This window comes from Pogoniulus pusillus, chromosome Z, assembly GCF_015220805.1.
Source record: "Pogoniulus pusillus isolate bPogPus1 chromosome Z, bPogPus1.pri, whole genome shotgun sequence".
NCBI classification, from domain to species: Eukaryota; Metazoa; Chordata; class Aves; order Piciformes; family Lybiidae; genus Pogoniulus; species Pogoniulus pusillus.
The window spans coordinates 5,253,341-5,281,126 of NC_087309.1; the positions used below are offsets into that span (position 1 = coordinate 5,253,341).

Here is a 27,786-nt window from a genome sequence, read left to right on the forward strand (position 1 = left end):
CCAGGACTGCTGTAAAATGATGGAGAGTGGCTTGGCCAGCTCAGCTGCCAGCTCTCTCAGTACCCTGGGATGGATCCCATCTGGTCCCATGGACTTGTGTGTGTCCAGGTGGCTCAGCAGGTCCTGAACTAATTCCTCATGGGTTTCCAGGGCAGGGCAGCACACCGCTCCCCGACCCCATCCCCCAGTTCAAGAGGCCACTTGCCCTGAACTCCTCCCTCCTTGCTGTTGAAAACTGAGGCGAAGAAGGCATTCAGGACCTCAGCTTCTTCTACATCATCAGTTATAGTGTTCCCCTCCTGGTCCAGTAAGCAGTGGAGTCTCTTCTTGCCCTTCCTTTTAGCATTGATACATTTATAAAAGTGCTTTTTGTTATCTTTCACAGAAGTGGCAGCCTAAGTTCTAGCTGGGCCTTAGCCTCTCTAATTTTTCTCCTGCATAATCTGGCTATCTCCTTAAACACGTCAGGAGAAGCCTTCCCCTCCTTCCAGAGGTGATACACCCTCTTTTTTTCCCCCAATTCCTTCAGGAGCTGTTTGCTCATCCAGGCTGGTCGCCTTCCCCGCCGGCTCATCTTTCAGCACATGGGAACTGCCAGCTCCTGTGCCTTCAAGAGCTCCTGTTTAAAGTAGGTCCAACTATCCTGGACCCGTTTGTTCTTAAGGACTGCTGCCCAGGGGAATTTGCAAATAAGTTTCCTAAGCAAATTGAAGTTTGCCCTCCGAAAGTCCAAGGTGTAGGTTTTGTTGTAGTGCCTCCCTACCTCCCTGTATATTGAAAACTCCACTATCTCATGATCACTACACCGCAGGCAGCCTCCCACTGCCACATCTCCTAACAGCCCTTCTCTGTTGGACAGCAGCAGGTCAAGCTGAGCTTGACCCCTAGTAGGCTCACTTAACAGCTGGGACATGAAGCTGTCCTTCATGTACTCTAGAAATCTCCTGGACTGCCTCCTCTCTGCTGAATTAAGTTCCCAGCAGATATCTGGCAGGTTAAAGTCGCCCACCAGGACAAGATCTGATCTTGAGACAGCCTCCAGCTGTTTGTAAAATATCTCATCTGTTTCCTCATCCTGATTGGGTGGTCTATAACAGACTCCAGCCAGGATGTCAGATTTGTTAGTCCTCCCTCTGATTTTAACCCACAAGCTCTCAACCCCTTCATCTCTCACCTCAAGCTCAGTGGCATGGAGTGACTCCCTAATATACAGGGCCACCCCTCCTCCTCTTCTCCCTTGCCTATCTCTCCTGAAGATACATTCTTCTGGACACGTTTGTAATACATAGCCCTAGCAGCACAATATTGCCATTATTAGAGGCTTAAGTTTGTTGGCTTAAATGGAGGATTTAGTCTGCAGCTTTTCCACACAAACCGCATTCTTGTGGAAACAGCTGTACATACAGAGCGTGCTTGTTGCAACAGGTCTCCTTGCTAAGAGTAGCTGGGATCTGGGTCCCGCCACGGTCACACCACGCTGTGTGTTACTGTAGGGAAGTGGTTGGAAGACAATATTGCCTTTCTGAAAGTGCCGTTTCCATGCTTTTCCGGGTTTTGAGGGAACATTGGTAATTCTGGTACATCCCGCGGCCCCAGACGCGGGTGCTGACACAAAGCAGCCGCATACCGGTCGGTTGCTGGAAGTCAATCTGGAGGCTGGGGCGGGGAGGATGCTGACTCATAGGTTCTGAGTACGTGAGCCTGGCAACGCGGCCCGTCATGCGAGCGAAAACCTTTCAGCCGCCGCAGCCGAGGTGGCCGTACTGGCTGCGGCCAGCCTTGCCACCCAGCGGCCCTCGCCCAGCAGGCCGTGCCGCTCCCTCTGCCCTGCCGCCGGATCGCCGTGGCGGCGGGCGTGGCCAGGCGGCGCCGGGCCGCGACCATCGCGGCGGTGAGGGGGGGTGAAACTGAAAGTGAAGGGCTGGGGCAGCGGGGGGCGGGGCCGAGCTGCCGCGCCGCGCCCCGCCCCCAGCCCTCATCGGTGCCCCGGCCCAGCCCCGCGCTAGTTGCGGAGTGCTTCCCATGAGCGCTTGAGCCAGCCTGGCCTGAGGATGTCGGAGAGTTTCGAGCGACCTCTGAGTGCCGGCCGAGGCAGGGGCTGGGCCCGGGCCCTCGGCGACGCTGCTGCTCCTGTCGGCGAGGCGGGCGCGCCTGAGAACGGCAGCAGGCCCCGCCTCGGGGGCGGCGGTTCCCTCTTCTCAGGCACGGCCGAAGAGCACCAGTACCAAGCGGGCGGCCTCTTTCCGCAGCAGGAACCATTGCGGCCTCCGAAGACGGCGCCGCTGGGCACCAGAACCGCAGGTACGGGCCGTCGCGCAGCGGCTCCTTCCCCGACCCTCTGGAGGCCTCCAATATCGAAGGTGTCGGGGACTAGCCCCTAAAAGCCTGCTGACGCTCTGCTTGTTTGCTCGCATCGCGCTGCCCCTGCTCCGCTTGTTGCTTCGACTCCCCCATCCTCTCCCCTCCCCCTCTCCCCTCCCCCCCCATTCCTCCGTGTCCCTTTGCCGTCCCACCGAGGCTGGAGCCGTAGGGTTTCACTTCCACCTCCCACCAGCCCGGCCACGGGCCCTCGTTCGCTTTCCCTCTCCTGCGTCTCGGCGTAGAGGTGCCGTCGCGGCCAGAGTGCAGTCCCTTGTGCACCCTGAGCACCTTGCCGGCTCCTCTCTGTACTACACGGAGGTAAACCGCGTAGGGGCATCTGCACCTTTCATTAGGAGAATGAGACATGTTTCTGAGTTATGGACCTGTACCCAGGATAAGGTGTGATGTTATATTGCACCTGTTCGCCACTCCGTTCTGTCCCTTTCTCCTCATGTCTGTCTGTCTTAAAAGTAGCTACAGATGGTCTCAGCCTTCCCCTTCTTGGAGAGCTCCAACGTAAATGTTTGTGAAATTTAACCGAGCTCAACAATAACAAAAAATATTTTTCATTGATTAACTTTTTTTCAGGTAGGTACCAGATTTTATTTCCAATAAATTTAGGAGCTAATCTATAAAAATACATTTAGAAAAATCTGGAAAATGCAACTTTATGGGATTTTTTTTTTTTTTTGCAAATGGAATGCAAGAAGAACAAGAGATAAGAGCTTTGAATTATGCTGCTAAGTTAAAAATTACTCAGCTCTTTCATATTTTGACCTTCAAACTCTCAAATTTATGTATTAAATATTAAAAAACAAACCAAGATAGGCAAGCATACCATAACCAGGTTTACTAGTTTCTCAGAATAACTCTTTTAGAAAACATATTTTCATAGGGAAGAAGATAACTCTTTTTAATTCATTCCTCTGCTTTTTTTCTTTTGCTCACCTCCACACAAATACTGTGTTTTACTTAAGTCATGTAGGAAGGCATCTAGAGTTTGCTGAAATGAAAACTCGGTACATATTTAACAAAAAGCCCTATAAACAAAAACACCTGAGGTAAATGTGAAACTGTATCTGTAGTAAGAGTATGTACACAACCGTTTCATGTTCTGTGTGAATACACAGTCGTTTAGTGATTTCTGAGAGAAGCTGTCAACATTTTTTCAGAATATCTGCAGCAGACAAGAATTCTATCTGGATTACAAGTTTCAATTCCTGCTTCTGGGCTAGAGATGTCTGAACCTCAATTGCCTGTGGCACCTGTGGTAATGTCAAAGTTATCTGCTAAAGCACCTGAGTTCTATCCATCAGGATACAACCAGAATTACAGTCAGATTTTCACGGTGAGTGTTCATTTTCTCTTCTTGCTATATGCCAGGTTACTTATATTCAAATTGACAATGTTTTCTGAAGGTCTTTTCTATCAGGTAACTTGAATGCTGTGTTTGCTGAAGAGATTCCAAAAATTCTGCTCACCTCCAGAGTCACAATCAGAATGTTAAGTAGTAATGGATTAATATCATGGCATCTGTGAGAGCCTTTAGTTTAGGATTTTTTGCTAAATCTTGCTGCATTCTTTGTGGATTACACAGTGTTGATTACACCCAGCATCAGTGAAAGCTTTTTTTTTTTTTTGGCATCTGCCTCTTTTCTAGTTTGGTTACATCCACGCTACATCTTAAGTAAAGGCTTAGCTGCGCTTTTATGCATATTTCACAAGTTTTTAAAAGGAAATGTAGGAGGAGGCTTGAACTTAAATCTTCTGCTCAGAAAGCTTACCTTTCCTAAATTTACTGCGCCACGGATGTGATTTGCCACAACGGCCTAGTGCAAGGTGCTGTCATTTGTCTTTTAATTCATGCAGTGATACTGTGTTGCCAAAGAGCAAAAAAGGAGGGTTGGGCCCATTCCTAGCAGTTGCTTTCCTGCATACTTAATGAAAAGTATATCTTCAGTCACTGACAATGATCTTGGATCAGTACAGTAAATGCATCGTGTAATAAAACTTGATACTTCTTGCTTTCTACTCTGTTGTGTTCCATGTTATTGCTTCAGTAATTCCACTCCAGGGCCAGAACTATGTGAATTCTTTATTCTGGTACTGCACGTAAAGAGGTGGGAACTACTGTGATTGCAAACAGTCAAGTGATAAAAAGCAATTGCATTGAACAGAAAAATACTAGATTCGACTGCTAACAGTAATGGGTTAGGTGTCTCAAAGTCTTTTCCTCACTAGTAAGATTAATGCTATCTTTAATATTCAGTTTTGCCGTCTTACTGAGTTACTGTCCTGGGTAATGCAAGCCTATAGTCAACGTACAGCTGTTAGCAAAACGCCAACATGCCCCATATATGTTACATGTTTTCTATAAATAAAAGGGTTCAGTTTCAAGACCAAATGAAAGGCAAACACAGTCTTAATTTATAATTATGCAAATTTGAGGCCAGCAGTGTTTCTTTTGAGCTGTTTTACAGAAACACACAAGCATGTGGGAGTTCCTAGTTGCTGTGTTGTAGGAATATGCTATGAATGTGACTCATCTATTAATAAAAATACTTCTTTAAAATGCTAGCAAAATCAAGAACGTTTACTTGGAAGTATTCTGCATGAATCTTAATCTAATCAGAATATACTAGGCCTCAGAAAGTGGTGTTTCAGAGGTTAGTCCTGCACTATTATGAACTTTAATGGCTAATTTCATAACCTGGGCTCACTTTTGATAAGAAATTTAGCACACTTCACTGCTGTGCATCTTCTGACCATGATTTTTAAAACTTGAATTTTAGACATTTTTAGAAACTTCTGGGTTTGTAACTTAGCATTGATACTTTTCAATTTTCATTTATAACATTCCCTATATTTTTCTTTAGATCTGAAATGTTGCATTTCTTTTACAAAATACAAGGTGGTTTTGCTGTTAAGCATATGTTGCTTTAGAAATAAAGTGTTGGTTTCTTGCAGAACAGGTTGCCCAGAGAAGTTGTGGATGCTGCATCCCCTGAAGGTGTTTAAGGATGAGGCTCACTAAGGCTTTGAGCAACTTCATCTAGTGGGAGGTGTCCCTGCCTGTGGCAGGAAGGGTGGAACTAGGTGATGCTTAAGGTCTTTTCCAACTCAAGCCATACTGTAATTACTGTCTGTGTCCATATAACCTTTAGTCACTAACTTAGTTTATTTCCAATTAATTGATACTAAAATTATCAATTATCCATGAAAATAGCTTCAGGGATACTAGCACTTTCAGAAAAAGTTCAACAGGATTTTGGAGAGGAAAGACCTCTGTTGGATTCTGTTCGTATACAGCTGTCCATCCCATGGAAAGTTGTGGATGTCTGCATTTGAACTAGTGACTAGATTTAGGTTCATATTGCCAACAGAAAATGTCAGACTTCAACAAGGGTGTCACTTCATCAGAAGGACATAATGATGTTATCACTTCATTGTTTTATGGGTGAGATTCGCATTAATTTAAGTGGAATTCTTCAACTTCCCCCACCTCCTGACCTTTTTTTTTCCCTTATTTTCCCAGAAGAAGCTAAAGAGCCTTGGTGTTAGTATTGTATGTTTAGCCAAGCATGGCAGTGTCACTCTAACCTCATACAGCAGGGATAGTCTTTGTGCTTAAATTTTCAGTGACTTCAGTGGAAATTCACTTGAGTATCTGTAATCTGGTGGGGGAAACACTGATCTGAAGAGAAATTGAATAAATAGTAAATTGTTAGGAACTAAGTTCCTAAGTAAAAGTTTTTGTGAGTAAGTGTAAGAAAGTGGTAAATAGCACATGTGCAGAAACAGAGCCCCAAGAGCAAATTTGACTCGGGGATCTTTTCTGAAGACTGTATTTTGTCTTTATGTAATTTGGAGGAGTTGTATTACCTATTTAGGCTTTTCATTGTTAAAGATATAAATTCATTAACTGATTCTTAGTAGGAGAGGGGAGTCTGTAATCTTTAGATTAGTGAGTCTTTTGTTGTGTCTTACCACAGGATGCTGTCCTGCAGCTATCTAAAACAAGGGAGATTAGTTGACTTGACTGAGAAATCACTGAAGTTAATGAAAAATTCCTAGTTGACTGCCATGGCTTTGAATCATAAATTTTTCATTAATTTGTAAACTTACAGCCTCCTGTTAGCCAACTGCTGTTTAGAAATAACCCAAGAGAGGTTTGCCTTATTTTCCTGTAGCTGTTACAGCTCATGGTGCTGCTGTCTTTGTTAAAATCAACAAATGAGATATGCAAGTTGTTTGTGTCTAAAAGTTTTTGAAGTATCAAATATTACTAATTTAGCAATATACAAATTTATCATAGTGTTTGAATTATTCATCTCTCCCATTTGTTGTGTTCCCTAGAATAGTTTCTAAAACCTAGACTGCCTTTGAAGTTGCATATTTAGCACAGGTAGGTAATTGTGGTACAGAAGTTAGCCTCTGCCTTTAGTCTGTTAATTACAAACTGAGAAAAGGAGTACAGGGATAGTAGTATACCAGATTGTTTTGGGGGAGACCCCAATAAATTCTTAACAGGCAAGTATGAGAGAAAGATACTCTTCTTTCTGCTGAATGAGGCACTCATAACAACCTGGCATCTGTCAGAAAGAACAGTTTCTATTCTTAGCTACATCTATTGCATTCCCTGCAACTGGATGCAGGTTTGAAGAGATGCTAGTTCAGCTCTGTGAAAATGCAGCAGTTAATACCATAGTTCTCTGGAATAAAATGGTTTCATTTTATTGTGCAGAAATTTTACTACTTTGAAATCTAGATGACACTTTTTAGTCTTCTGTGTAGTGTGACAAAGTGAATTGTTTGTACTGGACATCACAAATTATGTTGCTTCCTTTGTTATTCCCCCTCATATACTAGCATTAGAAGTACCGAAGACAGGATTGACCTTAAATACTTCCACATACGTTTATTTCTGAGTGGATGCAATTAGCAGCCTCCATTCTACCATATGTAGATTAACATCAATAAAGTGGTACTGTGCTGGATCATGCGTTCCTTAGAGACAGCAAGTGTGTTTGCTGTCTGATTTTTGACCTCAGTAGCTGCAGATTAATGCAATAGCATTTGAATAGTTTCATTTTATGCCTTGTAATGTTTCATCCGTTGCCAAGAAATGCAAATTTACTGATTGTAAAAGATGAGTTCTCCTCACTATACTTTCTATGTGGGACTAACACACTGTATTTATTGTACTTCTGTAATTTCTCCCCCTTTGTGCATATTTTAGAGCCTTAGACACATTAAGCCCCAAACACTTCAAATTTTCAATTATTTTCCCTTCCACAGTTCATGTACCGGCAGCATAGTTTGTGTGCACATCAGAAATGGATGTTGAGTCTGTTTGGTATTTTTATTCTGAACAGACAGACATACTAGTTTATCTTGGACAGAGTTTGGCAAAATATTTGATTTCTTTTCAATCTGTCCTGTCACATTTTGCTGGGACACCCTCACCTCTACAAAAATGTTACCTAATTGTAAGATGGTGGAACTAGTACATAGTACTAATACACTGAAGTTTATGCTCCCTAAAATGCCAAATCGTATCACTATCAAATATGTGAAGATGCAAGACTAAGGGCTCTGGGTTTCATTCTGGAAATTGTAAGTGTAGCAGCATTGCTTTATACTTCATTCAAATAATTGTTATATTCTTTCACTGCTGTAGGATTCTACCTTTGAAGATAGATATGATGGCTATCTGACTTTGGCAGAATATGTGCAAGACTTCCTAAATCACCTCACCGAGCAACCAGGTTGCTTTGAAACTGAAATCGAGCAGTTTGCTGAAACACTGAATGGCTGGGTCACTGCAGATGAAGCTTTGCAAGAAATTGTTGAACTCATCTATCAGCAGGTAGCCTGTCTTAAAACATGAATCTTCTGCTTCTGTTACCTAGTGTCCAACACCTGTGCCCATGTTATTGGTTATATAACTGTATGTGTGTAGCATCTGAGTAGTCTGACTTTGTCTTTTTAGATTGAAACATAGGGAATAATTTTGCTCATTAAATGGAAGTAGTAGCTCAAGTGTGAGATACCTGGATGGTTCATAAATATCCCCAATTTACTGTTTCCTTTGTTGGGTATTTGGGTCACATACTCAGAGTTGAAGTTGCAGCACTTAAAGCGAGTTATATTTGTATTGCTATATTTCTCTAGTAGAAATTGAACAAACTCTTAAGCAATGTTGTATTTGCAGACTTTTGTATTACCCTGTAAAAAAAAAAAAAGCTTATTTTTTTTTAATTCCTTGGTATTTTGAAAGCATGAATTTATACCTGCTGTACACAGCACTCTCTGGGAAGTGCTGCTTTGTTAGCAGGATTTCTTGCTCATCTGGAATATACCTATTTCAGAACAGCATAACTGGAGGAAGGGAAAATTCATCTAATGGTAACTAGGTCCAGTCCCATTGATGGCCATGGAAATGAGGACAGAGACCTTGAGCTGAACTCTGTACTAATTGGGGGAGCCATTGGAAAGAACAGCTTAATATGTGTTGCTTAGCAAATGAGCCGCTGTTACTGTCTTTTGGGCTTGCTGTAGAGAATGAAGTCACACTTGTGCTATTTATTACATTGGGTGTCTTACTTTCCTGGGTTGTTTGCTTTCAAATTATACCTTGAAGAATGAAAACTCTTACTCATCTTTTAAGTGCAGATACTTGCAGAATGTTTTCATCTGTGGTATGTAGAAGTTGCATGACTGGTTGGTCATTCTACTGAACTTTAGAGTCTCAGGTTCCTTACCATGCAAAATTGATGAACATTTAATTCAGAACAGTTTAGTTAGACTATTTGGCAGCATCATTTTCCCATCCTTTATTTGAACACATGGATAATAGTATTAAAAATTTAGCATATTCCATGTAACTTAAAGGTTTATTTATCCTGTTTTTAACTTGTTGTGTGATAAATGTAACTCTCAGTTGATGTTGCTTCCTCCTCCTCTCCCCCTGTTTCAAAACAAGTCCAGTGCTGAGGTTTGTTGTGACTGCCTCAGTTGAGAAGCACTGCATGTAACCAGACAAAGTAAGTGAAAAATAAAACTTAGTGCAAGAAACCTGTGCTATTACCCAAAATCATTTTATTTTTTAGTTTTGTTGGATAAGCCAGTGTTCAAGTGTAAGTCAGCTGTGCTTATTATTATTCTTTCTCGAGCAGAGGCTTAAGTATTTGTTTCCTGTCTTACACAAAGCAAAATAGCTGCAGTGTAATTAGAGGATCTGTATTGGTGGTGATAATGTAATCTAGTTGAGCAGATTTACAGGTGCTAGATTTGTGAAACAAAAAGGCTAAAATGAGGGAAACCGAAGTCCTATACAGTCTTCCCTTCATCTGCACTGTAAGGTATTTTAGCCTGTCTGTGTTAATTATGTACTTCCCCTGATAATCCTAATCCATTTATGTCTCTGCACAGTGCAATGCCAGTGCTTTTCTTTTCCAAAAGTTAATCACTGACTTCATAGCTTAAGAATTGTGCCTGTAGTGTAGTTAATACTTTGGATTGTTCCTGTTACAGCAACAAAAATTGCTCAAGATACATATTGGTAGATTAGCTTTCATGCTTATATGGTACTTTTTTTAATCAGGCATACATGCAGCAGTAATTCAGGAAAGATGATACTGCACTCTAATGATTGGTATTAAGATGAAATAAGGCTCTGAGTTGGTTGGGTTTTAAGGATTTTTGTTTTGTTTTATCTCTGTGCTATGCCAGGTCATAGTATCTCAAATTTAATTGCTCCAATGTGCAATGCAATCACAAACAGAAATCTATTAGAAAGACAATGCTTAAAAATACAGATCAGTTCTGAAGAATTTGAGATGTTTGTTTTACCAGGGGTGTTTATTTTGGGGGGGGCATTTTCTATTGCTTTTTTGTTCAGTAATGTAAGTGATGTATTTTGCCTTAAAGGTGGCATTTCTTCTAGTGCAAGCAACTGATTGAACCAAGGCACAGAAGAGTATGTTAGCTATTCTAAAGATACTTGATTATTTTTTTCAGTGCCTTTATGCACAGAGTAGTTACATTGAGTGCAGGTTCTTTTTCTGACTGCACAGAGTATCCAGGTACAATTAATTGACATGCAAAGGTTTTGTAACTATGTTATAAGCAGAAGCATGCAAACACATCTGCAGTACTGATCATCGCGATGTAAAACAAATATTCAAAGATGATGAAGACATAGAATAAGTTTAATGAATTCTTAGTATCCTTGTTTTCTATTTGGCAGAGCTGATTTACACCACAAGCTCTTTTTACTGAGATTTTACTTCATAAATCGCAAATGAAAGTGTTAGGAGAGAGTCAAAAGACTGTAATAAACTTCCAAAATGAGATATTCTGTGTTAAGTTCTGACACTTTGAATGTAGACAGTGCCATGTGTTGGGAGCTTTTTTCCCTATCTCTTCAAATTTTGAAGTCTTTGGTTTACAGCAGTATTTTTCAGACAGTGTATAACTTAGGCTGTGGAATTTCATTGCTGTCATCTGGTTTAGATGGCAGTAGTGTAAATGTTCAACAGTAACAAGACTTGTTCAAGAAGAAAAGTACCTATTAAGTGCTAGTAACTGCAGTGATTCAGTTTTAACCTCTGAATCAGGAGTTTGCTCCAGCAATCTGCAGAATAACATCTACAGGAAATAGTATTTGTCTTTACTTGCCACGTTACTGTATTATGTCTCTGGGCATTCGCTATTGGCAAAAGCATAGATTCTGCAATACGTAGGTCTTAGATTGAATGAAGGCAACTTTTGTTTTAATGTAGTCCCTGTTCCTGGAAGGAATGCATGCCCTTGAAAAAGTGTTCTGGTGTCAGTGTAGTTGGGGCGTTTTTGTATGAGTAGTTTGTAAGTGATTTTTAGTCACAGTTTGGTTGTAGGTCACAGTGGAGAAGTAGAATTGAGGACTCCTGGCATAATGGTAGTGATTTTCTTAAAGTCACAAAATCAGTGTAATGAACTTTTAAGTGCTGTCTATTCAAAGTGCTGAATAGACAGACTTAACATGACAAGTAGTAATTACTAATCTTCTGCTCTTTAGTTACCTAATCAACTGCTGTTAAACAGTTCTCAGAAAAGCTTTTAAAGGTATTTCCTGGTAGCCTAATTGTGATTTATATGAATAATTTATTTTTCCACTTATATTTTGAAAGGCCACATCTGTCCCAAATTTTTCCTACATGGGAGCACGGTTGTGTAACTACTTGTCTCAGCATCTCACCATTAGTCCACAAAGTGGGAACTTCCGACAGTTGTTACTTCAAAGGTCAGTATCAGCATCTTATTTTAAGTCAGTTGCTTTCTCAGGTTATACATCTTCATATTTATTATGTACCTCCTAACATCATGTGCAAAAATTGAAGGTTAGATTGATTAGAACAGATACATACTGAACATCAAATATATTTTAAATTATTTTAAAATAGGGATAAAGCTTTTTTTTTTAAACTGAGTATGTTGAGATCAATCCCAAATAGGTATTTTTAAACTGTATGCACATATGTACTGTCCTTGTCCTTTGTCTCTTGCCAGCATTTCATTTACTGTGGTTTTTTTCTGTTTTTTTTTTTTTTGGCTGGAGTTGCTGTGTAAAGTTCATTTATTCAGCTAACTTACCTTGTGTCCATGAAGTAGAAGCCTAAAATCCAGGAGGAGGACTTTCTTTGATTTTTCAGTTACTGCAAAGTTCTGGGAGTTTGCGGTTCAACTGTTGTAATTTGTAGTTGGCAAAAGTGCAGTATTTTAAAAATGGGTCTGTTCCCTTTTTAAAACTTACTGTATAATGTTTGAAGGAGTAGTACTTTTGAATACTTCAGAGTTCTTTTAAGAAATTAGGGTATTTTTTCTTTAGGAACTTCTGGGTTTCTAAGCTTCAAAATTGCTGTTGCTTTTAAAAGTTTCACTTAGTCCAACTACAATTAGGAGCAAAAAACCATAGCAAACATCAACAGCAGTGCGTTCTGATGATCTTTTGTGAGGAGTCACACCTTATGAAGAAGATGAAATTGCTTCTTTCTGTTTTTTCCTTTGTCCCAAATCAGATGAGCCTTTATACCTTCAAAATACTACATTTTTATCTTCTAAGATGTTTAACTGTTTGTTATTTAATCATAAAGGAAATGCCTGCCAATGTTGGATTAACTGTTTCTTGGGTTTTAAAGACAGTGTGATAGATAACATTCATTTTAACTCATGCCCGAAGACATGAGTTCAAAGATGCTTATGTTTTTATTGCTCTTCTGGGTGGAATACAGAAGTAAGGTTGTTCAAACACCCTACCAATGTGACCACAGAGAGATCCTCTTCTTTGTCTTAGCCAGAGTTTCTACCTTAAATGTTGTATTTCAGTTCCTTAGGAAAAAAAATCTAATTTCTCCATTTCTTAATCTATTACACAGGCCATTGAGAACACATTACAAGTTCTCTGGCTTTTATCTCAAATATTTCTTACTTCTGTGTTTAAGTTCAGCACAATTGTTGAACACTAGAAAAATGATCTAATTGACATGTTACCTAAATCCTCTGTAGTTATATTTCTGTTTAAATTATAGAATCATGGAATGGTTTGGGTTGGAAGGGACCTTAAAGGTCATGTAATACTACCTCACCCCTACCATGGGCAGGGACATCATCTGCAAAATAAGCTTTCTCAAAGATCCCTTGAACACTTTTAAGGGATGGGGTATCTGCTTCCCTAGTACTGCTGGCCACACCATTACTAATACAAGTCAGGATGCTCTCGATGTTCTTAGCCACCCGGGCTCATTGCTGGCTCATGCAGTTAGCTGTTGAACAGCACCCGAGGGTCCTTTTCTTCCAGGCAGCTTTCCAGCTACTCTGCTCCAAGTCTGTAGCATTGCATGGAGTGTTTGTGAGCCAAGTGCTGGACCTAGCACTCATTCTTAGTGAATCTCATATAGTTGGCAAGAGGCTCATTGATCCATCCTGTCCAGATCGCTCTGTAAAGCCTCTCTACCTTCAAGCAGGTTGACACATCTGTCTTGGTTTTGGGCTTTAGTGAAGTCCAGACAGACAAAATCCACAGCCTTTGTCTCATCCACTGAGTGGGTCACCTTGTCGTGGAGTATGGCCAGGTTAGTCAAGCACAACCTGTTTTTCATAAACCCATCCTGACGGGGCCTGATGGCCTGGTTGTCCTGTATGTGCTGCACAACAGCAGTCAGGATACCTGCTCCATAACCTTCCCCTGTACTCTTTAGGCTGACAGATCTGTACTGGCTTCCTTCTGCAGATGAGCACCACATTTGAGGGACAGGGATCTGCTTGAGTTTTGAGTCCAAGGGAGGGCTACAGAGATGCTGAAGAGGCTGGAGCACTGCCCTATAAGGAGAGGCTGAAGGCCCTGGGGTCTGGAGCAGAGAAGACTTAGAGGGGATCTAATCAGTTTATAAATATCTGAGGGCTGGGGGTCAAGAGGGAGGGGACAAACTCTTCTCAGTTGTGCCCTGTGATAGGACATGGGGCGATGAGCGTAAACTAAAGCACAGGAAGTTCCACCTCAACTTGAGGAAGAAATTCTTTGCTGTAAGGGTCACAGAGCACTGAAACAAGCTGTCCAGAGAGGATGCGGAGTCCTCTTCCCTGTAGGCTTTCATGACCTGTCTGGATGTGTTCCTGTGCAACCTGAGCTAGCTTCTGTGGTCTTGCTCTGGCAGGGAAGCTTGACTCAATCTGTGGAGGCCTCTTCTAACTCCTAACATCCTGTAGTCCTGTGATTTGATAACTTGCAGTCAACTGAGACTTCCCTGGTTGGGTAAGATTACTGTTGAATAATGGAAAGTGGCTTGGTAAGCACTATTCCCAGCTCCTTCAGGTGGATCCCATCTGACACCATCAACTTGGTCTAGTGCATCTAAATGGTGCAGTAGATCCGTGAGCATTTTCTCTTGGATTGTGGGGGTTTCATTCTGCCTTACAGCCTTCTTTTTTTAGCCCAGGGGCCTAGGTACCTAGAGAACAACTGGGTTTGCTATAGAAGACTGAGATAATGAAGGTAATAAGTACCTTAGCCTCTTCCTCATTCTTGGACACTGTTTTCCTCTTGCATCCAACAGAGGATAGAGATTATCCTTAGCCCTCCTTTTGCTGTTAGTGTGTTGACTGAAGCATATTTTAATGTCTTTTATGGCAGTAGCCAGATTATGTTCTGGCTGTGCTTTGCTCCATCTCAGTTTCTCCCTGTATAGTCTCACAAAATCTTTCTAGTCTTCCTGAGTGGCTTGTGCCTTCTTCCATAGGCAATTTCATAGACCTCCCTTTTCCTGAGTTCCAGCCAGGACTCTCTGCTTAGCCATGCTGCTTTCTTTGCCCCAGCTTGTCTTTAAACACATCTAGACAACTTGATACTGCCGTTTTAAGATTACTTTGTTGAAGATTGTTCAGCCTTGCTGGGCTCCTTTGCCCTTCAGATGTGCCTCTCAAGGGACTTTGTCAGCCAGTCTACTAAAAAGATCAAAGTTTGTCCTTCTGATCTTCAAGGCAGCGGTTCTACTGACCCTTCTCCTTATCCAAAAACTGATATTTTCTGTTTGCTGTGCTCAAGCAATTACCTTCCTTCACATTGCCTACAAGTCATAACAAAGAGTCTTCCCTAGCTGACTTATCTCTGTCGAGAATTTATCTTCCACATGCTCCAGAAACTTCCTAGACTATTTACTCTCTGCTGTGCTGTATTTCCAGCAGACATCTGGTAAGTTGAAGTCTCCCGCGAAAACAAGCGGTAGTGATTTGTAAAAGTTGTACCAACCGCTCATAAAATATTTTGCCTCTTTGTCCTGATTTGGCGCTGTGATGTCTGCCTTCTTGGCCTTCTCCCTGATTCTTGCTCATAAACATAATTCTTGCTGTCCTAGATTGTGTGGTCCTGCTCTGGCAGGGGGGGTTGGACTTGGTCTCCTTGGGTCTCTTCTAACCGCTAATATCCTGTGAAACACACGGTGCTGGCGACAAAACTATTAGCGCTTGACTGTTTTAATGCTTACAGATGTCAAACAGAGTATGAAAGCAGAGAGGAAGCTACCAAAGGAGATGAGATTACTCAAAAACAATTTCATGCCTTCGTGCTGTTCCTAGCTGAACTTTACCTTAACCTAGAGGTAAGAACAAATTTGCCCATGAGGTGTTTCTTCGTTTTTTTTTTTTTTTTTACTGTGTTTAGGTAAACACTGAAACAACACAATTTGAGGTGCTTTTCTGAAGGGAGGGGGAAATGAAGCAAAAGAACTTTAGAGCAGTTCTATTGCCATTTGTCAAAGGACAAGATTGTTAGGAATGTGTAAAGACTAAGCATAATGAACACAAGAAGTGTAACCATTCATAGAAAGAACCAAGGATAATCCACCTTTGATATGAAGCTTTTAGTGTTTACTTCTGACTCTCAAAGCTCCCAAATGACTACACTTAACTAACTTAACGATAGAACCTAGGAGAAGCAAATTGACATCATGTAATTCAATAGGAACTATTATCAAAGCCTTGAGGAAGATGTGTAAATCCTCAAAATGGAGCAATTAAAATTTCACACTTTTACAGATACCCCTGAACATCAAGACCTTGGCTTCTGCATGAAATCTTAGAGTTGATAAATAGTGTACAAAAAAGTGAATGTACACTTAAAACTTTGAGTTTGTTGAGCTTGCTGTGGCATACCTTAAAATAACAGTTTTGATTGGATTCTTCCAATGGTTTGATTTAAGCAAACACTACAAAAATATTTTCCTGGCACAAGGAAAGAAAATAATTTGCTGAGTCTTCTGTTCATAAGTGGGCTTTGAAATCTCCTTTTCACTTGCTAGAAATAAAAAAGGGAGGGGAAGTTGTCCAGTTCTGTGAAGTATATAATTAAAAAAAACCCACCTTGTTTTCTTACTGTGTAGAGTGCTTTGTGTAAGTAGAGAATACATTGGAAACCAATTCTGAGCACCCCAATCATTTTTCTCCTGGGAAGACTTGAGGAACTCCAGCCTACTCGCTGTGTTACTTTGAGTCAATCTGAGGCTCTATAATAAAGAGACCTGGGGTTAGGCCTCTTTTCTCTCTGCCTTTTTTTTTTTTTAAATTTTAGGCTGAGACAACTCTCCCAAGAAAACTTCTGAAGATATTTCACAATATATTTTCTTTGTAGAAAGTTCTTTCCTAAAGAACAGAAATAGTTTTATATAAAATTAAAAAAAGGAAAAAAAAACACAACAAGCAAACAAGGAGGAAAAAAAACAAACAACAAAAAAAAGAGAGGTGTTCTAGTCAAGAGAGGATGAAACTTTGTATTCCTGTAGTACCTTGTTACCATGGGGTAGGATATGGGGAGAAGAATTGTTTAAAAGAAGAGGCATTTTTATGCAACTACAAAGTGGAATAAGAGGATCTTTGTTTCTAATATTGTTGAGGAGTGAGAATATTTTTAGTTTAAATATTATTTTATTTTTTGAAAGATAAAAGCAACATGTGTGAACACCTGCAAGTGCACCAGGGTGTTTCAAGATGCTTCTGTCCTCCAGGGAAGAGCCCTGGAGGTGTTTGGTAACTGAACACAGTTTAAAGGCTGTTGGAAGCGGAGATTCTTGCTGTGATCCCAGCCATAGTGGGAGGCTGAAATACTGGGTTGGTCTAGCCAGAGCCTGGTATTCCTAAAGACATAGAGAACGGAGATTGAAGTTTGAGCCCACTTCCTCCCCCTGCCCTTTGTGGTTCAAGTTTTTTAATCTTCCCCCCCCTTCCCCCCTTGCCCTGTGTGGAAACTGCAAATTGAAGACCTTTTTGTTTAATGTAAAGTGTATTTATTTTAAGGGTTGGACTTGATGATCTGTGAGGTCTCTTCCAACCCTGATAATACTGTAATACTGTGATAATGTAGTACTGGAAATAGTATGAGGTTCTGAGAATTCAGGATTGTGTGGATCATTTGCCAGGTGTTTAGTAGGTTTTTTTTAGCAAAGAGACAGAATGGGAGACAAGAATTTTGATGTCTGTCAGAGTTCTAAGGATATTATTCTAAGTATGTGATGCAAAACAGTTACAGCACTTGGCATGCTCTTTCAGCTGAAGAGCTCAGCTATGTTGATCACAAACTAGACTGTGCAGCATTCAGGAGACAAAATGTGATTATGCGAATTTCCAATTGCAGATTAAAGGAACAAAGGGACAAGTAACACGAGCAGAAATTCTTCAAGAAGGTCTCCGGGAATTGCTAAATGCACTCTTTTCTAATCCTGTGGACAGTAACTTGATATGTGCAGTGAAACTGTTGAAGGTAAGACAGTACTAAAAGAAAAAAAATTTTTTTTCACCTCCCTACCTTTGTGAGCAGTGAGGTGAGCTGCAAATGGGAAAGTGTTTATAGGGTTTTATGTGTAACATCATTAGCAGAGCAAGCTACTCTTCCTTCTGCTTAGTACTGTTATGAAATTGAGCCAATAAAGTGACATACTGCTGAAAAAGTAAAATGCATTCCTATGTGCATGCATACAAAATCAACAGAACTAAAGCCCAGGCACAAGGACATTCCTTCAGGTCTGTTCTTCACTCATTCTTGCACAGGAGGAAAGTGTACCCAAACTCAGTTCAAATGGGTTATATTCTCTACCCTGAAACACACTAGGCAGTTGAAAGTGTCAGACTTTGTCACCAAAGGTTCTCGGTGTCATTACTTTATCCTTTGCCCTCATCATTACTACTGTGGAAATATGTATATTTAATTTTCATGGTGTATACTATCTTGAACTCCCAATTCTGCCAGCTTTGTTTTAATATATAGTAAAAGAAGAATACAGAGTCAGCTCTTGGAATTTAAAGCCTTCATTGGAAGTTTTTATATTTAAGCAGCTTGCTTCCTAGCAAGTGTGAGGTTGCCTTCAATGAGCACATTCACTTCTGTGGTTAGTTCTTGCATTGGCAGTGCTTCTCGAAGGCGAAGTCCACCAAAGCATCTTTGAAGAAGGCAGTACACAAATCAGGAAGATTTTCAGTGCTACTGTGTTGTTTTTTGTGGGTTTTTTTTCTAATAATTCTCTACAGAAGGTGAAGGTCTCGTGTTCTTTTTTCTTGAAATACTTACTTGGCTTCACAGCATCCATTCTTAAATATATGTCAATGGTCTAAATTATTTTATGACATGTTGATCAGTCTAAAATATGTTGTAGAAAGTATTTAATGCAAGTGTTTTGTGATGTCAAATAGGAAATGGATGTGAGGAGGAAGTGTTCAGCATGAGAGTGATGGGAGCCTGGAATGGGTTGCCCAGGGAGGTGGCTGAGGTTGCATACCTGGAGGTGTTTGAGGCCAGGCTGGATGAGGCTGTAGCCGACCTGATCTAGTGTGAGATGTCCCTGCCCATGGCAGGGTGGTTGGAACTGGGTGATCCTTGTGGTCCCTTCCAACCCTGACTGATTCTATGATTCTAAATGTAGGAGTGTATCTGGAATGGGTTAATTCATGGAACCTTGGGTATTTCAGTGAAGCAGTAAAAGTCTCCCATTATCTTGTTCACTTAATATAAGGATACATACAGATTTTTCACCTGCTTGCTTAGCAATATGTTTATTTTTAATTAGATATTCTTGATGATATTACCTAATTATGTAGGATCAAGGCAGGACAGCATTAAACTGGGATATACCACTGCTGCCTAGGATACTTGCTTTTTATCTTTGCATTTTATGCCTTTCAATCATGAGATTCCATTCCAAGCATTTTGGATCACTTAATATTTATGCTGAGTAGATGAGGAATTGCTATTACCTTTGACCTCAGTAGAAGATAAATCAGTCAGAAAAAAATGTATGCTACTGTGCAATCTCTGTCCAATGTAGTACCTATTCTAAAAATAAAAGACTTTAATTCACAGCAGTTCTAGACTGTTGTTAAAGCTTTCCCAGCAGCAGCTTCAGCCTCAGAGACTCTGTATTAAAATTCAGGCTGTCTTCATCAGATAATGCTTGGCTCCTTTTTTATATACAGCTAGATCCTCTGGCATGTCTAGTATTAAAGTTGACTAAAGTGTTTCCAAAGTTGATTAAACTGTTATTCCCAGGTAAGCTGGTGGTATCATCTGCAGAAATAAAGTCTTCTTTCTTACAGCATGTACTTAACTAAAACCTGTCATGTCACTGAGAGTTGTTTGGAAATCATATTTCAAAACTGAAAGAGTAGTGGCTGTGAACTTGTAGGTGACATAAACATTAGACATAGAGAGTTACCATACAGTCTAAAATAAATCATACACAAGGCCTGTGAATCTGTTTGGCAAAAAGATGTATGGAGATGGGAGCTTCATCCCTCAGTGCGTCTAAAGCTTATGAATTATTGTAGACTCTCTTCTGAGTTTATTAAAGCTCCATAATTTTCTTTTTTTTAAATCTTTCTTTATAGTTGACAGGATCAGTTTTAGAAGATGCCTGGAAAGGAAAAGGGAAGAATGATATGGATGAAATGATTCAGAGAATTGAAAATGTTGTGTTGGATGCAAACTGTAGCAGGTAAGATGAATTCATGTGCAGTGTTTTGTTTTCATATTAAACAGAACACTGTAGTCTTCAAGAATAGTTAACATGTCAAAAATATGCACTGAATAAAAACTGTTAAGATACAGTAAGATGATGCTTAGGTCACTTCCTAGGTTAAAACAAATCACTTTGGGAGGGGTGTGTGTGTTTTTCTTTTTAACTTCTGTTTTTCATGTCTTTATAGATGCATGTTCCATTCAAGAAAAAAGAATAAATTTAACTTTTTGGGTCATAAAATATTCCATAACTGTCTTAGGCCTGGAGATCTACTGGGGACAGAATGGCTGGAAAACAGCCAGGAAGAAAGGGACCTGGGGGTACTGATAGATAGTAGCTGAACATGAGCCAGCAGTGTGGCCAGAAGAGCCAATGGCATCCTGGCCTGTATCAAGAACAGTGTGGCCAGTAGGACAAGGGAGGTTATTCTTCCCCTGTACTCTGCACTGGTCAGGCCACACCTTGAGTACTGTGTCCAGTTCTGGGCTCCTCAATTTAAGAGAGATGTTGAGATACTGGAACATGTCCAGAGGAGGGCAATGAAGCTGGTGAGGGGCCTGGAGCACAGCCCTGTGAGGAGAGGCTGAGGGAGCTGGGGGTGTGCAGCCTGCAGAAGAGGAGGCTCAGGGCAGAGCTCATTGCTGTCTACAACTACCTGAAGGGAGGCTGTAGCCAGGTGGGGTTGGTCTCTTCTCCCAGGCAACCAGCAACAGAACAAGGGGACACAGTCTCAAGTTGTGCCAGGGGGAGGTCTAGGCTGGATGTTAGGAGGAAGTTCCTGCCAGAGAGAGTGATTGGCATTGGAATGGGCTGCCCAGGGAGGTGGAGTCGCTATACCTGGAGGTGTTCAGGGAAAGTCTAGATGAGGCACTTAGTGCCATGGTCTGGTTGATTGGACTGGGCTGGGTGATAGATTGGACTGAATGACTGTTCTTGGAGGTATCTTCCAACCTGGTTGATTCTATATATAAATAAACTGACAATAGTGGTGATTATATCATAGTTTATACTTACAAATCTGAGAGTATTTGATCTATACAAATCACTATGGAGATGTAGGCAAAATGGCTTTGTGGTGGTGTCTGGGTTTTTTTTTCTGGAGAGCATACCTTTTTGGCACTCTTAAAAGGAGTTTGGGAGAAAAATGAGTGGTTTGCTAGTGCATCCTGTTATTTTGCAATCATGTAATTTTGTATGCAGGAGGCTGTTTAATTCTACTGTATTTTATCTTCAGCTTCTTGTAAATGAACTGTAGATTGTTCAGACAGTGCCTGATCTCCTGCATTATCAAGGGAGGCCAACAGGTAGCTTGCAGCATCTGTTGGTTGTAATTGAGCTGCCCTCAGGGATAACAATGAAAATTTTGCTTCAGGCACCCAAGAAAATTGATAACACAAGCTAAGGCTTCAAAAACTCAGAAGCACAAACCTATGTTAATAGAGAAAATAATTGAAGGTTTCATTTATCTACTCATTTGTTCCTTAATGGGACTCTTCTCCATGAAGTTGTCTAAAAGAAGAAAGCAATTCTCCTTAAGAAATTAAATGGGTGCTGATAGTATCTAATTTACTGAAGAGATTACTTCTCACTGACTGCAAAATTTCAGTGTGATGAAGACAGCTAAGTCAGGAGCATAAGTAGGTGATTAAAATTTGATTTGAAGATCACCTTCCTGTTTTTTCTTAGTACTTTTATTAGAAAAGTATTTGTTCTTCAGCTTGTGCTGCAGATTTGGTATCTTGAGACACTATAGAAATTTCTACTGCATGTGCCACAGAGGTGCAGAATGGTAGGGGTTGAATGGGACCTCTGGGGATCATCTACTCTAATGTCTCTGCTAAAGCAGGTTCCCCTAGATCAGGTTGCACAGGAATGCATCCAGGCAGGTTTTGAAAGCCTGCAGGAGAGGAGACTGCACAACTCTCTGACCACCCTGTGCAGTGCTCTGTCACTCTCAGAGTAAAGAAGCTTTCCCTTATGTTTAAATGAACTTCTTGTGCTGTAGTTTGTGCCCCTTGTCCTGTCACTGAGCACCACTGAGAAAAGTGTTCACATATCCTTGACACTCGGTACTTAGATACTTTCTCTGTTTCCTCAGTGATTAAGTTGGTATTTCATAAGTGACAGCCAAATCCTTTAGACTTGCAAAGAGAAATACCCAAAATATCTGCAGACTGGACCAAATTTTGTCCACTTCACAGCTTTGCTGGTGGAAAAGAGGATTTTAACTATCCAGTATTTGCAAGCTAATAGAAGCCCAACTTCTTTCTTAGCACAAAATCTTGAATTTTTGTCATGCTTCTCTTTGTTTCAGGGATGTGAAACACATGCTTCTGAAACTAGTGGAGCTGAGAGCAAGTAACTGGGGTAGAGTTCTTGGAACTTCTTCACACACAGAAGCAACCCCTGAGAATGACCCAAACTATTTCATGGTAAGATTGTATGGATGCTCTAATGTGAATTTAATTTGATACACAATCACGTAGCTGAAAGCTGCAAACAGCTGTCTCTCAGAATGCATATAACTCTCAGTATAATTTTGTTCTTAGAATGAGCCAACATTTTATACCTCGGATGGTGTCCCTTTCACTGCAGCAGATCCAGGTATGTTGCAAGCTTAGTATTCCTGTCTTCTCAGTCTTGCTTAAAGTTGTCATTAAGTGTGTCTTGTTGAAGGATATAATTGTTCTTCAAAAATCTAAAGCTTATGCAATTAAAAAGACAAAATTATGCTTGAATTCCTGGCTTTGTGTAATATATGCCTTATTCAGCATTAAAAGAAGATAAATGTTTGAAATCGAGAATGTTTGGTTTTCATTTAGATCAGGAGACACAGCCCTTGGCATTTGGTATCTCTAGAACACCAGAAATCTTCAAGTTGTTATTTTTGTCATTTCTTTTTTAGTAGCAAAAGGGTTTGCTTCTTCCTTGTTCTGTTTTCTATCATCTGAGCCAAATAGGCAAAGTCCTCTGTGACTGCCTTTAGAGTCCCATGAAGGACGTACATTCTTATGGGTTGGTCGATACCCTGAAAGAATGCTTGTAGCAGGAGGTTTTTTCCCTGTTTCATGCCATTGGTTTCATTAAATAGGATGTATCGATGTATTTGAATTTAGAGGATTAGTCTTGTATGTTACTCAGTCTCATTTTTCCTTTGCCAGATTACCAAGAAAAATACCAGGAATTGCTTGAAAGAGAGGATTTGTTTGCAGATTATGAAGAAAATGGAACTGATCTGTCAGGACCTGGAGACCCGTATGTGCCCTTTTTGAGTGATGGGACTTTTTTAATACTAGTTACTTTTACTGTAGACTTGGGAACAAAATGTTGACAAAAATTAAACTAACACCATTCTCAGCTAGAATGGAAGTTTTATGTATTTGTTTGGATGTAGGTCAGTTTGTTATTGCACAAGTTTGAAGTACATTTGTCCAGCACAGGTAGAGTAATTACATTTCAAATAGCTATACACATGTACAAACATACTCTACTTTGCATTTAAAAAATGATTGGCAAGCAAATTGAAGCATCAGACATTCAAGTGTTGGTAGTGAGGCAACATGAATTCATCTGACTGATCCACATACACATCCCAGCTAGAGATGATACAAAAGAGTCTTTGAAAGGGAGGAAGTTATGTTTGTCTTCTTAGAATATGTGGTATTTCCTCAGCTAAATAGCTATTCAGAAGGAGCTGAGGGTGTTTATCCTGGAAAAGAGGAGGCTCAGGGGTGACCTCACTGCTGTCTACAACTACCTGAAGGGAGAATGTAGCCAGGTGGGGGTTGGTCTCTTCTGCCAGGCAACCAGCAACAGAACAAGGGGACACAGTCTGAAGTTGTGCCACGGGAGGTCTAGGCTGGATGTTAGGAGGAAGTTGTTGGCAGAGAGAGTGATTGGCATTGGAATGGGCTGCCCAGGGAGGTGGTGGAGTCACCGTCCCTGGAGGTCTTCAAGAAAAGCCTGGATGAGGCACTTAGTGCCATGGTCTGGTTGATTGGCTAGGGCTGGGTGCTAGGTTAGACTGGATGATCTTGGAGGTCTCTTCCAACCTCATTGATTCTATGAACAAGAAAAGCAATCTAATGGCGGGGGGAAGGTAATGGATGGGAATGTAGCTTGTCTTCCTGACACCAGGTTATAAGAATTTAATGGGAAACTCATGAAAGATACATGGTCAAAAATAAATGGCTCTGATCTTTGTACTTGCCTGGTTGAAGTAGCACTTCCAGATCATGATCTAGTACCTAAGAACATTTTCAGTGTTGTTTGTGCAGTAAGAGTTCTGGCCTGGATCAGTGGTTTTGTTAGTAAATGAAAACTTTTGGGTTACACCTAGCTGAGGGGAGTGGCAAGAACTTTGGAAGGTAAATCAGAGGTTTGTAAGAAATCAACAAGCTCATACTGAGGGGGAAAAAAAACCCTGTAACCCTCTCTGCTTAGAACAGATTTCATGCAGAATGGATATAGCAGTTAAAAACCAAGAAAACAAAATGAGAACAACCAGCAAAACCAAAGAATGCTGTACAGAAGACTCTGTGAGTCAATCTTCATGCAAGGGGAAGGCTTAAGAAAAGCTCAGGCAAAAGTATCCTGATCTGTCAGGTATTTCTCCTGACTGACATCAGGGGGAAGGGTTCTGCTTTCTCTGGTGTGCACATCTACAAGAGGGAAAGAACAAACAAATGTGTAATCTGCTTCAGTGCCCAGTGATGACAAATAATACTTCCCTTGTATGTTTCTGTGGCAATCAGGGTAGTTTTGTGTGAGAAACGCTATTTAGGGCCACTGTGCAGATGAGACTTGCTGCCTTGTTTGGAACCAAGGAGCAGTAGGTAAACTGAGCACCTGAAATTAAACACACTTTTCTAGAGTCAATAGTTGCTGGCTTTTAAGGCTATTTAGAATTACACAGACTGTCATGTTCAAGTAGGATGAGGGAGGTTATTTTTTCCCCTGTACTCAACACTGGTCAGGCCACACCTTGAGTCTTGTGTCTAATTCTGGGCCCCTCAATTCAAGAGAGATGTTGAGGTGCTGGAATATGTCCAGAGAAGGGCAACAAAGCTGGTAGGGGCCTGGAGCACAGCCCTGTGAGGAGAGGCTGAGGGAGTTGGGGATGTGCAGCCTGCAGAAGAGGAGGCTCAGGGCAGAGCTCATTGCTGTCTACAACTACCTGAAGGGAGGCTGTAGCCAGGCAGGGGTTGGTCTCTTCTCCCAGGCAACCAGCAATAGAACAAGGGGACACAGTCTCGAGTTGTGCTGGGGGAAGTATAGGCTGGATGTTAGGAGGAAGTTGTTGTCAGAGAGAGTGATTTGCATTGGAATGGGCTGCCCAGGGAGGTGGTGGAGTCACCGTCCCTATAGGTGTTGAAGAAAAGACTGGATGAGGCACTTGGTGCCATGGTCTAGTTGACTGGATCAGGCTGGGTGCTAGGTTGGACTGGATGATCTTAGAGGTCTCTTCCAACCTGGCTGATTCTATGATTCTAAGCTACAATTCTGTTATTCTAGTTTGTGGTAATGAATGCTCCTAGGGAAAGCAACGTTCAGGGTACTTCACAATAACTTTGGGGGAAAAGAAAGCTGAAGTGATGCCTATTTCTTCCCAAGTCTTCTGAAATTAAGACTTGAGAATCCACTCTATGCAGTTCTTTAAATCATTAGTAGGATCCAGTCCTTTCTGTGACCTAAATAAGACAAGATTTTTTTTCCGAGAGACTGGTTTCCATATAATGAAGTTACATAATGCAGTTATAAGGTGGTGAGGAGAAGGTTGCCTTCTGTCATGTAGCAACACCCAGGAATGCAGGTTTTCTGTATAAATGTATTCATGTGCAAAAAAACCCAGTTCCTGCAGCATTTGAGCTAGGATGTTGCAAACTACACTAATGTGATCCTAGTTATGTTTTCTGCAAATAGATTAGTACAGAGGCATTATTATGTCTGAGGAAGCTTGAATTACATTATGGCCTTTTCTGTGATCTTAAGAACTATTTCTGTCTTACAAACTGCAGACAGCACAAGATGGTCTAAAATGGTGGAAAAAATACTGTAACTACTTGTACAAACCTCTGCTACTTTGGGGTTTGTTAGCTTTGCTAGTACAAATGAGATTTTTTTTTCCACCTTCAGCTCTTTGACTAAAATGTCATAGCTAGCTGCTATTTATAAACCTCCATTTTATTCTTAACATAGAATCATAGAATCAACCAGGTTGGAAGAGATCTCCACTATCATCCAGTCCAACCTATTCCCCAGCCTTATCCAGTCAACTAGACCATGGCACTAAGTGCCTCATCCAGGCTTTTCTTGAAGACCCCCAGGGACGGTGCCTCCACCACCTCCCTGGGCAGCCCATTCCAATGGGAAATCACTCTCTCTGTGAAGAACTTCTTCCTAATATCCAGCCTATACCTCCCCTGGCACAACTTGAGACTGTGTCCCCTTGTTCTATTAACATCTACATAAATGTTTCTGAAAGTCTGTGCATAAACTTTGATTTTTTTTTTTTCCTTTTAGGTATTTTGATGACATCGATGATGAGATGGATCCAGAAATTGAAGAAGCATTTGAGAAGTTCTGTCTAGAATCGGAGCATAAGAGAAAACAGTGATGTGTTACACATTAATGTCGGTTTATTAAGCCAGTTTAGGTATGGTTAGAACACAGGGGGACACAAAACATTTGTACCAAAATAAGGAACTTGACTTTCTCCAAGCGGTAAAGCTACACAATTTCCATTTTGTCTAACAGAATCTGCCAAAATTTGTAAACTTATGCCCTGTAACTTAAAATGGTGTGTATATATAATAGTTTATTTTATGTACAGGTATATGAACACTGTTTTGGCTGCAATAAAAATGATTTAAAAATTATCCTAACTTAAATTTAGTGGGGAACAGTCAAGTAAAATTTCCTTTGAGGGAGAAATGGGGATAACTTGATTGAAATTTAACTGCTTGTTTGCTTGTTTTGGTATCTATTGGGATTTATTAATCCTTTTTTTGTCATATACAAGATACTTGGTATTTAATTTTGGTTTGTTTTTTTGCTTTGTTTTTTGTTTTTTTTCCTTAAGGAGAATACAATCCATGAGAAGTGCTTTGTGAAAGTTTTTGGTTTGTTTGGTGTATCTTCTTTTTTTTGTTTTGTTTCTTTTCTTCCAAAACTCACATAGGGGATGTCCAGACCTTTTTTCCTGGAATAAACATGTTGTATGTTAACAAGTGAAAAAAGCTGGAATTATTTAAGTCAGGTGCTTTCAGAATTACTGCTTCAGATTAAGTTTCAACTTCTACATGCAAAACAGTACCTTTTAAACTTGTAGTCTTGAAGACTATATGAATTTAGCTCTGGTTTAACACCAGCTTCTCTTGGGTATATGCAGTGCTCAGTATGATTTCGTTTGTTTTGAAGTATTTAACATGTCTAACCTTTCCAACCCTTGTAACTTTCTTTAGTCTTCTGATTCTGCATAGATTGATTTTGTAATTGGAGTAAATTCATGTTTCATAAATGTTAACATTTGGAAGCCAGCTGCTCTTTTATTTTTTGATCCCATATAATCATGTTAGTTTTCCTAGGGTACTCATTGTTGTTGCCAAACTTGGTTGTACTGTTACTGCTTAGACAAGTAGAATCCATTAAAGAAAAAAATCATTTCTCAGAAGTTAGCTGCTTTAAAGAACACATTTTTGTACATATGCATGTAAATAATTCCATTCATACTTCACCATTCTGTTTGGTTAAACAACTTGTGCACCTACTAATCAAGTGAGCACTGACTGTTTTCTGAATGTTTATTTAACATAATTAGTGTGGAGTTTTGGAAAATAAAATTTAACTAGCTTTGTTTCTTTTGGCATAATTTCAGTACCTTTTTGCT

General features: G+C 40.5%; 1 protein-coding gene across 1 annotated transcript; it reads left to right on the forward strand.

Annotated features, from left to right (window-relative positions):
• Window positions 1-1,997: 1,997 nt before the first annotated feature.
• PAIP1 (poly(A) binding protein interacting protein 1) lies at window positions 1,998-27,768 on the forward strand. The gene is made up of 11 exons (XM_064140164.1): window positions 1,998-2,301; window positions 3,534-3,709; window positions 8,042-8,230; window positions 11,535-11,647; window positions 15,386-15,497; window positions 17,525-17,650; window positions 19,768-19,874; window positions 22,213-22,330; window positions 22,448-22,502; window positions 23,060-23,153; window positions 26,421-27,768. Exons 1-11 carry the CDS (start codon window positions 2,052-2,054, stop codon window positions 26,512-26,514), a joined length of 1,434 nt encoding a protein of 477 aa, XP_063996234.1. The 5' UTR covers window positions 1,998-2,051; the 3' UTR covers window positions 26,515-27,768.
• The last annotated feature ends 18 nt before the right edge of the window (window positions 27,769-27,786 follow it).

What these genes read in the sequence shown, in the direction of transcription:
- PAIP1 (XM_064140164.1), top strand. Translation starts at nt 2,052, where the DNA reads ATGTCGGAGAGTTTCGAGCGACCTCTGAGTGCCGGCCGAGGCAGGGGC. An exon ending in CGACAGTTGTTACTTCAAAG is followed by an intron (nt 11,648 to 15,385) that starts GTCAGTATCAGC and finishes TAATGCTTACAG; the next exon opens with ATGTCAAACAGAGTATGAAA. An exon ending in ATGACCCAAACTATTTCATG is followed by an intron (nt 22,331 to 22,447) that starts GTAAGATTGTAT and finishes TTTTGTTCTTAG; the next exon opens with AATGAGCCAACATTTTATAC.